Source organism: Herpailurus yagouaroundi, unplaced genomic scaffold, assembly GCF_014898765.1.
Source record: "Herpailurus yagouaroundi ecotype Mexico unplaced genomic scaffold, PumYag 28, whole genome shotgun sequence".
Taxonomy (NCBI): Eukaryota; Metazoa; Chordata; class Mammalia; order Carnivora; family Felidae; genus Herpailurus; species Herpailurus yagouaroundi.
Genome location: NW_024412376.1, coordinates 85,703,693 through 85,714,430, shown reverse-complemented (window position 1 = coordinate 85,714,430; position 10,738 = coordinate 85,703,693). Strand labels below are relative to the sequence as shown.

Genomic DNA, 10,738 nt, shown 5'->3' with positions numbered 1-10,738 from the left:
ATAGTTTTCTTTTTTTTTTTTTTTTTTTTTTTTAATTTTTTTATTTTTGGGAGAGAGAGAGACAGAGCATGAACGGGGGAGGGGCAGAGAGAGAGGGAGACACAGAATCGGAAACAGGCTCCAGGCTCCGAGCCATCAGCCCAGAGCCTGACGCGGGGCTCGAACTCACGGACCGCGAGATTGTGACCTGGCTGAAGTCGGACGCTTAACCGACTGCGCCACCCAGGCGCCCCTACAGATAGTTTTCTTAAGAATTTATGTAAGGTGGAACCATTAAAAAAAAAAAAAAAAACAAGTTCGTTTTTCAGGGTGCCTGGGTGGCTCAATCGGTTAAGCGTCTGACTTTGGCTCAGGCCATGATCTCACGGTTTGTGAGTTCGAGCCCCACATCAGGCTCTGTGCTGACAGCTCAGAGCCTGGAGCCTGTTTCAGATTCTGTGTCTCCCTCTCTTTCTGCCCCTTGCCTGCTCACACACTCTCTCTCTCAAAAATAAACATTAAAAAAATAAAAATAACCCTTTTTCAAATATTTTAACAGATTAATTTTAAAAATATTTCTAATTACAGTAGTTTTATACTCTTGAAGCTAATGCAGATGGGGTATTTAATATCTGGCACTTCAAATGACTGAAAGTAGTAAGAACCAAGAAAATTACTTTTAAAAATTCTCTAATTGAGACTTTGCACTAAATCATATTTAAGCCAAGAGTTTTCAGGCAACAAAACTTTGAGATGAAAACAAAAAAATAAATAAATGTGACCATTTTTAAAAATCTAACTTTTGCCATATATTCTTATATGTTCTTTTTATGTAATAACCGTGTAATTATCACAGAAACATATGATAATACATTATTCCAGCATTATAGAAAAAGTCACCAAGATGCAGAGAGGTTCTGTAATTTCCTTGGTCAATGTTGGCACTGGGCTTTTTTCAATCTGGAGCACACTGTCTCCTTTGCCATTGGAGAGGACAGAGTTATAGGTACCATGAGAAATGAGGGAAACAATTTTTTTTTTTTTAATGTTTATTTTTGAGAGAACGCATGCACATGAGCACGAAGGGGGGAGGAGCAGAGGGAGGGAGACACAGAATCCAAAGCAGGCTCCAGGCTCTGAGCTGTCAGCATAGAACCTGATGCAGGGCCTGAATCCACGAACCTTGAGATCATGACCTGAGCCAACGTTGGACGTTCAACCAACTGAGCCACCCAGGTGCCCGAGGGAGACAGAATTTTGATGTAAGTTCTCAAGTCCCTTTGCATGTAATCCAGTTTTGTCAGATCCAACAAAGACATAAAAGCTTAAAAAAACAAGAGACTTTACCTGGATCACCTGGGGAACAACTGCCTGGTGCTGTAATAAATATTTAAAAGGAAGGACCTTTTTTGTTGTTGTTATTCCAAGTCTTACTCTCTTTTGTTAATCCTGTGGTAAGGCAACATTTGGGGCAATCACACTTTTATTTCTTTGGTAGCTTCTGGGACTCCCTATTCCTTGCTATGAACTGCAATGGTCTTTTCCACCTGGGTAATTTAAGTTGTCATCTTTTGATGAATTTATTTAAAGCTAAAAGCTTTTTCCTTTTCTTCTGTGAAGAAAAAAAAATATGGTTAAATGTAATGATTCATACAGGACACTGTCAGGAAACCACTCAATTTAACAATGAATTGACTGACTATAGTGCAGTTTCTTTCTGTTTAAAAGTAAAGTTTATAATTCTTTGATATTTATTTATTGTAGGATGTAATTAAAACCATTGTACAGAGTGGTGGCATCAAGCATCTAGTTACCATGGCAACTAGTGAACATGTAATAATGCAGAATGAAGCCCTTGTTGCTTTGGCACTAATAGCAGCTTTAGAATTGGGTAAGTACCCCAGTGTCAAACTTATTTTCTCCTATTTTTATCTTGGATGAAATGAAGCACAGGAGTGGAATAGAAGTCAGACAAAACCATGACTAGAAGCCTTTTGCTAGTGTGTGTCTGCAACCTAGAGCTAAGAATATAGGTCATGTTTTGTAGATTGCGACGACAGCTTTTGCTTTTGGTAACATTTTTAGGCCAATCATTGACTCTTTTTTAGAGTTTGACTCTTAAATGTTACTTCAAGTTATAGGCACTTAGTGAATACAGAAAACATTTTCAGAAGGCCTCCCAGAGAAATGAAACATTATTTAGAATACAACAGCGGGTTTAGAGTCTGCTACTCTTCCAGTGACCCAGACCTTCTCTTCCATCTGTACTACTGATTCTCTTATCTCCTTCTATCACCATGGTTTCTGTTGCTTTACAGTATTGCCCTCATTCTAAATTTTCACCTTCTGGGTCAGTCTTCTGTGTGTTTTACATTCAGAATTCTGCAAAAGCAGAGTTTAAATCAGTTAATTTCTGTCTAGTATATAGCATCCCTCTTGGTCAGAATTCTTCTTGAGAAGCTAGTTCATAGGCATCTAGCTTATGGATAGTAACCTTTGTCCCAGGAACCAATCTCTGATATAGTTAGCTGGGGACAATCAGTCACATGCCTGTGGTTAAGGCCTGAGGCTGCCTTCCACAAAGGAGGACTATAGACTTAGTAGGTTTGTCCTGTCAAAGCCATTTAGATAAACACTGTTAACTGATCACCTCTTAATTCCCAGTGATGACTTATATCCATAATTCTACACAAGAGCAAGTGGACCCACCAACCCCTATCCTAAGGGAGAGGCCAAAACATAAACATCATATATCTTCCTCTAGTGTCACATTTACTCAGATTTTAGATGTGAGAGATTTGGATTTTTTCATCTAAAAGGGTTTTGAATTTTAAAAGTCTTTAAAAAATCACAGGTATAAATAGGATGTAAAATTTTTCTTAATTTTAAAGATAAAACACTTCAAGAAAACATATGCTTATTCTCAGTGACTTGGCCTATAGTTAGAGATGCTTTGGAGGTCATTTTGAGTCCTGGATTAGTCATGACTTAACACAGGGTTTGGGTGGAATCAGCCTAGAAGTCCAACCATCTTGGAGGGTTAGGTTGGAGGAGCTATGATGAATGAATACTTTTTAATATACAACCCACTTTGAAAACCATATTTTTCTAGCCTTGTTTCCTTACAGGTGTTTGATATGATTAAGGAATTACAAATCTTTTGTATGATAATAGTATTAAAGCAACCTTTAAGAGTCTTTTTTTTCTTTTTATTTAATTATAAATTCACATGCAGTTTTGTAAAACTAAAAAAAAAAATACTACAGAGATCCCTTGTATACTTTGCCCAGTTTCTCCCAATGGTAACATTTTGCAAAACTATAAACAATATTTTAACTATTCATGTAATTTACCAGTCCTACACAGATTTCCCCAGTCGTTTGTGTGCGCTTGTTAAGTTCTATATAGTTTTATGATGTATAGGGTTGTGTATCGACCACCATAGTCAAGCTACTGAATGGCTTAATGCCACAAGGATCCCTCCACTTATAACCACACTCACCTACCTCCTACTCTTACCCCTCACCTTGCTTCTAATCCCTAGAAACCACTAATCTTCCCTTCATTTCTAAAATGTTATATATATAGAATCATGTAGTATGTGACCATTTGGGATTGTCTCTCATAATTTCCTAAAGAGTCATCCAATTTGTTTGAGTCTCAATAATTTTTTTTATTGCTGAATAGTGTTCGATGGTAGGTACATACCAGTATGTGTTTAACCATTCCTGTCAAAAAACATCTGGGCTGATTCCAGTTTGGGGCTTTTAAAACTAAATAACTACTATAAATATTCATATGTAAATTTTTTTGTGAGCATTGTATCCATTTCTTTGTATATATGTCTAGGAGTGCAATTGCTAGGTTATATGGTAACTACAGGTTTAATTTTTTATGAAACTGTCAAACTATTTTCCAGAATGACTGTACCATCTACGTTCCCGCCAGTACTATATAGGTGATCTAGTCCTCTCCACATCCTCACCAGATATTTGGTGTTGACACTTTTTTATTTTAACCACTCTGATAGCTGTAGTTAAAGTATCTCATTATGGTTTTAATTTCCATTTTTCTGATGGTAAAGCATATGAAAAGATGTTCATCATTATTTGCCATCTGTATACATTCTTTGGTGAAATACCTATGGATATTTTTTGCTCATTTTTTTAAATTTATTTTTTAATTTACATCCAATTTAATTAGCATATAGTGCAATAATGATTTCAGGAATAGAATCCAGTGATTCATCCCCTGTGTGTAACACCTAGTGTTCATGCCAACAAGTGTCTTCCTCAGTGACCCTTGCCCATTTAGCCATCACCCCACCCACAACCCCTCATTTTGTTCTCTATATTTAAGAGTCTCTTATGTTTTGTCCCTCTCCCTGTTTTTATATTATTTTTGCTTCCCTTCCCCATGTTCATCTGTTTTGTATCTTAAATTCCTCATATGAGTGAAGTTATATGATATTTGTCTTACTCTGACTTATTTCGCTTAGCATAATACCCTCTAGTTCCATCCACATTGTTGCAAATGGCAAGATTTCATTCTTTTTGACTGCCATGTAATACTCCATTGTGTATACATATACCACATCTTGTTTATCCATTCATCTTTCGGTGGTCATTTGGGCTCTTTCCATACTTTGGCTATTGTCAATAGTGCTGCTATAAACATTGGGGTGCATGTGGTCTTTCAAAACAGCACACCTGTATCCTTTGGATAAATACCTACTAGTACAATTGCTAGGTCATAGGGTAGTTCTATTTTTAATTTTTTGAGGAACCTCCATATTGTTTTCCAGAGCAGCTGCACCAGTTTGTATTCCCACATGCAAAAGAGATCCTTTTTCTCTGCATCCTCACCAACATCTGTTGTTGCCCAAGTTGTTAATGTTAGCCATTCTGACAGGTGTAAGGTAGTATCTCATTGTGCTTTTGATTTGTATTTTCCCTGGTGATGAGTGATGTTGAGCATTTTTTCATGTGTCAGTTGGCCATCTGGATGTCTTCTTTGGAAAAGTGTCTATTCATGTCTTTTGCCCATTTCTTCACTGAATCATTTGTGTTTTGGTATTGAGTTTGATAAGTTCTTTATAGATTTTTGGATACTAACCCTTTATCTGATAAGTCATTTACAAATACCTTCTCCCATTTGTGGTTGGTTTTTAGTTTTGCTGTTTGTTTCCTTCACTGTGCTGATGCTTTTTGTCTTGATGAGGTCCTAATAGTTCATTTTTGCTTTTGTTTCCCTTGCCTCTGGAGACATGTTGAGTAAGAAGTTTGGCTGAGGTCAAAGAGGTTCCTGTCTCCTTTCTCCTCTAGGATTTTGATGGCTTCCTGTCTTACATTTAGGTCTTTCATCCATTTTGAGTTTATTTTTGTGTATGGTGTAAGAAAGTGGTCCAGGTTCATACTTCTGCATGTTGCTGTCCAGTTTTCCCAGCACCACTTGCTGAAGAGACTGTCTTTATTCCATTGGATATTCTTTCCTGCTTTGTCAAAGATTAGTTGGCCATATGTTTGTGGGTCCATTTCTGGGTTCTCTGTTCTCTTCCATTGATCTAAATGTCTGTTTTTGTGCCAATACCATACTGTCTTGATGATTACAGCTTTGTAATATATCTTGATGTCCAGGATTGTGATGCCTCCAGCTCTGGTTTGCTTTTTCAGGATTGCTTTGGCAATTCGGGGTCTTTTCTGGTTCCATACAAGTTTTAGGATTGTTTGTTCTAGCTCTGTAAAGAATGCTGGTGTTATTTTGATAGGGATTGCCTTGAATATGTAGATTGCTTTGGGGTAGTATCGACATGTAAACAATATTTGTTCTTCCAATCCATGAGCATGAACAAAAGCAATATTTGTTTTTCCATTTTTTTTGTGTCATCTTCAATTTCTTTCATAAGCTTTCTCTAGTTTTCAGTGTATAGATTGTTCCCCTCTTAGGTTCATTCCTAAGAGGTGCAATTATAAATGGGCTTGTTTCCTTGATTTCTCTTTCTGTTGCTTCATTATTGGTGTATAGTAAAGCAACCAATTTCTGTGCATTGATTTTATATCTTGTGACTTTGCTGGATTTGTAGATCAGTTCTAGCAATTTTTGGTGGAATCTTTTGGGTTTTCCATATAGAGTATCATTTCGTCTACAAAGAGTGAAAGTTTGACTTCCTCCTTGTTCATTTGGATGCCTTTTATTCCTTTGTGTTGTCTGATTGCTATGTTAAATAATAGTGGTGAGAGTGGACATCCCTGCCTTGTTCCTAATCTTAGGGGGAAATGCTCAATTTTTTGCCATTGAGGATGATACTAGCAGTGGTCTTTTATATATGGCTTATGTAGTCTTGAGGTATGATCCTTCTATCCCTACTTTCTTGAGGGCTTTTCTCAAGAAAGAATGCTGTATTTTGTCAAATGCTTTCTCTGAATCTATTGAGAGGATCAGGTGGTTCTTGTCCTTTATTTTATTAATGTGATGTATGATGTTGAGTGATTTGTGGATATTGAACCAGCCCTGCATCCCAGGTATAAATCCCACTTGATCATGGTGAGTGATTCCTTTAATGTATTGTTGGATCTGATTGGCTAGTATCTTGTTGAGAATTGTTGCATTCATGTTCATCAAGGAAATTGATCTGTAGTTCTTTTCTAGAGTGGTCTTTACCTGGTTTTAGAATCAAAGTAATGCTGGCCTCATAGAATGAGTTTGGAAGTTTTCCTGCCATTTCTGTTTTTTTGGAACAGCTTCAAAAGAATAGGTGTTAACGCCTCTTTAAGTGTTCAGTAAAATTCCCCTGGATAGCCATCTGGCCCTGGACTCTTGTTTTTTGGGAGGTTTTTGATTACTATTTCAATTTCTGTAGTGGATATGGGTCTGTTCAATTTTTCTATTTCTTCCTTTTTCAGTTTTGGTAGTTTGTATGTTTCTAGGAATTTGTCCATTTCTTCCAGATTGCCCAATTTACTGGCATATAATTTCTCATAATACTCTCTTACTATTGTTTGTATTTCTGCAGTGCTGGTTGTGATCTTCCCTCTTTCCTTCTTGATTTTATTTATTTGGGTTCTTTCCTTTTTCTTTTTGATCATACTGGCTAGGGGGTTATCAATTTTGTTAATTCTTTCAAAGAACCAGCTCTTGGTTTCACTGATCTGTCCTACTATTTTTTTTTTTTTTTATTTTGATACCATTGATTTGTGCTCTAATCTTTATTATTTCCCATCTTCTGCTGGCTTGGGGTTTTATTTGCTGTTATTTCTCCAGCTCTTCAACGTGCAAGGTTAAGTTGTGTATCTGAGACCTTTCTTCCTTCTTTAGGAAGGCCTGGATTACCATATACTTCCCTCTTATGACTGCCTTTGCAGTTTGGGGCTGTGGTGTTATCATTTTCATTGGCTTCCATGTACTTTTTAGTTTCCTCTGTAGCTTTTTGGCTAACTCATTCATTCTTTAGTAGGATGTTCTTCAGTTTCCAAGTATTCATGGTCTTTCCAAAATTTTTCTTGTGATTGATTTCTAGTTTCACAGTGTTCTGGTCTGAAAATATGCATGGTATCATCTGGATCTTTTTGTACTTGTTGAGGGCTGATTTGTGTCCCTGTATGTCATCTATTCTGGAGAATGTTCCATGTGCTCTAGAGAAGAATGTGTATTCTGCTGCTTTAGGATAAGTCCGGTCCAGTGTGTCATTGTTTCCTTATTGATTTTCTGCTTAGATGATCTGTCTGTTGTTGTAAGTGAAGTATTGTAGTCCTCTACTATTATGGTATTATTTCAGTGAGTTTCTTTATGTTTGTGATTAGTTGATTTATATATTTTGGTGCATTTATTTATGTTGGGGCATAAATGTTTACAATTGTTAGATCTTCGTGGTGAGTAGATTCCTTAATTATGATATAATGCCCTTCTTCATCTCTAGTTACACTCTTTATTTTAAAACCTAATTTGTCTGATATAAGTATGGGTACTCCAGCTTTCTTTTGATGACTGTTAGCATGATAGATGGTTCTCCATCCCCTTACTTTCAATCTGAAGGTGTTCTTATGTCTAAAATGGGTCTCTCATAAACAGCATATAGATGGATCTTATTTTCTTATCCATTCTATTACCCTATCTCTTTTTATTGGAGTGTTTAGTCCCTTTACATTTAGGGTGAGTACTGAAAGATATGAACATATTACCATTGTATTGCCTCTAGAGTTGGAGTTTCTGGTGGTATTCTCTGGTCCTTTCTAGTCTTTGTTGCTTTGGGTCATTTTTGTTTTATTTTATCTTTTCTCCCCTCAGAGAGTCCCTCTTAAAATTTCTTGCAGGGCTGGTTTAGTGGTCACAAACTCCTTTAGTTTTTGTTTATCTGAGAAACTCTCTCTCCTTCTATTTTGAATGACAGTCTTGCTGGATAAAGAATTCTTGGCTGCATAATTTTCTGATTCAGCATGTTGAATATATCCTGCCATTCCTTTATGACCTGCCAAGTTTCTGTTGATAGGTCTGTTGCAAACCTGAGCTGTCTGCCCATATAGGGTTAAGGAGTTTTTTCCCCTTGCTGCTTTCATCATTCTTTTCTTATCTGTGTATTTTATGAATTTGACTTTGATTGCCTTGTTGATGGTTGGTTTTTGTTGAATCTAATGGGAGTTCTCTGTGCTTCCTAGATTTTGATGTCTTTTTTTCCCCCAGGTTAGGAACGTTTTCTGCTATGATTTGCTCACATAAACCTTCTACGCATTTTTATCTCTCTTCAGTTTCTGGGGCCCCTATGATTCGGATGTTATTCCTTTTTAATCCATCACTGAGTTCTCTAATTCTTATAGTGTGCTTTTTTGCCTTATTTCCCTCTTTTTTCTGCTTCATTATTCTCCATAAGTTTGTCTTCTATATTGCTGGTTTGCCGCTCTGCTTCATCCATTCTTGCCACTGTGACATCCATTTGAGATTGCATCTCAGTTACTGCATTTTTAATCTCGTCCTGACTAGATTTTACTTCTTTTATCTCCGCAGGAAACAATTCTATGCTTTTTTCAACCCCAGCTAGTATTCCTGATTCTAAATTCTGGTTCAGACATCTTGCTTGTATCTGTGTTAAGTCCCTGGCTGTCATTTCTTCGTGTTCTTTCTTTTGGGGTGAATTCCTTTGTTTCATCATTTTGGAGGAAGAAAAAGAATAAAAACAACATACACACAAATCAAGTAAAGGAAGCTAGATCCTAGATGTATTTTGGTGTGGTTTGTTGAAAGTAGCTTGGTAAAATAGAGAAGGGAAAATAAAGAAAAGGAAAAAAAGAAAACATTTAAAAATGTATACAATAACATAGGACAAAATGAAATGAGGTAGACTACAAAAAATAATAAAAATATCGTCAAAAAATTTTTAAAAATCTTTTTTATAAAACAAAATAAAAATAATTTTTTTCTCTTTCTCTATCCATGAATAAGAAAAGACAAAATATGAATAGATGGACCAGTCAACAGAATGAAATTACATCTAGTTTCCCCTAGAAGTCGAACTGTGAAGCATTTTATAGTCCATACACTAAGTAGGGGGAGAAATTTGTGGTCGTCCCCTAGGGCGTGGTTGGCACAATTGGACGGGGCTTGGTGTAACGGCTCCATTCTCCACTAGGTGGCGCTGCTTAGCTTACTGGGGTGGATTGGTGTGGTGTGCATATGCGTGTATACACTTGTGCAGGGGAATCACCCAGCTTCCCAGGTTCTAGCATCAGAGCTGTGCTCTTTCCAACTGGCTATCAAGCATCCCTCCTTTGTCTCCAGCTTCCATCCACTTCTGCTTCTTCACTGTCCACCACCAAGCCATTAGCCTGCCAAGCAGCACCTCCCTCCCAAATTTTATCTCAGATGGTTCTGTGTTTCCAAACCCCTCACTTCTAATGGCCCTGTGGCTTGAACCCACTCTGACCCTCTAGGGGAGGGTGTCACCTAGCAATGGCTGGGTGCCCGCCTGCCTCCGGAAATGCTCCCACAAGCACACCACTTCAGAGACTGTGTCCAGGTGCCAGCCCACCCCAGAAAAATTTTGCATGATGGTGTAACAGCAGCGATCCAGGGACTAAGGGAAATCATAACACATATCTGGCTCCAGGCTTCACTGCACCCTAGCATCCTTTTTCCAACACCAGCAAACTTGTCTATAATCTGAGGTCCACTGGGACTTTTGCCTGTGGGGAGGTTTCACGGCCTCTACAAAATGTCCTCCTAGCAGGGGACCTGCTTCTCCCCGTATGGCCCAAGGACCCTTCAGACCTCACTGTCTGCTCCTAGGGATTCATCCTTCCCACCAGAGCCCCACCAGGTATCAAGCTGTGGAGTTCCCAACTCTGTGCTCCCCTATTTATAGAGTCTTAATGGTATTGAAACCCTCTCCTTTTTCCCTTTATTGTTCAGTTCTTTGTGGGTATTTCCACTCTTTCTCTTTCTTTCTAGAGGCTTTTGGGGGGAGTGCTTTTCCTGTACTATCCCCCCTGTCTTCACCCTGTCTCTGCAAACAAAAACAGCTCCCTACCCTCCATGACTTCTCTCTCCCCCAGTTCACCTCTCTGCACTGCTTACCTGCTGAGTTCTGTGGCTCTAGTTATGCATATTGTTGTGTTAGTCCTCAGCTCAATTTTCTAGGTGTGCAAAATGGTTTGGTGCTGATTGAGCTGCATTTCAGGGATGAAAGAAGCAGAGAATTTCCATGCTCCTCTGCCATTATGACACCTCCCTTTTTGCTCATTTTCTAATTTTTAACTATTGAGTTGAAAAT

The 10,738-nt window shown here is 37.9% G+C and overlaps 1 protein-coding gene across 5 annotated transcripts in view; it reads left to right on the top strand.

The window, feature by feature from the left end:
* The window catches only part of RAP1GDS1 (Rap1 GTPase-GDP dissociation stimulator 1), a 172,970-nt gene that overhangs the window by 155,318 nt on the left and 6,914 nt on the right, over positions 1–10,738 (top strand). For all 5 annotated transcript variants that reach the window (XM_040477921.1, XM_040477912.1, XM_040477926.1 and 2 more), the window contains one exon: positions 1,744–1,870. In XM_040477921.1, coding sequence (XP_040333855.1) covers positions 1,744–1,870 — 127 coding nt within the window. The remainder of the gene's footprint in view (positions 1–1,743; positions 1,871–10,738) is intronic.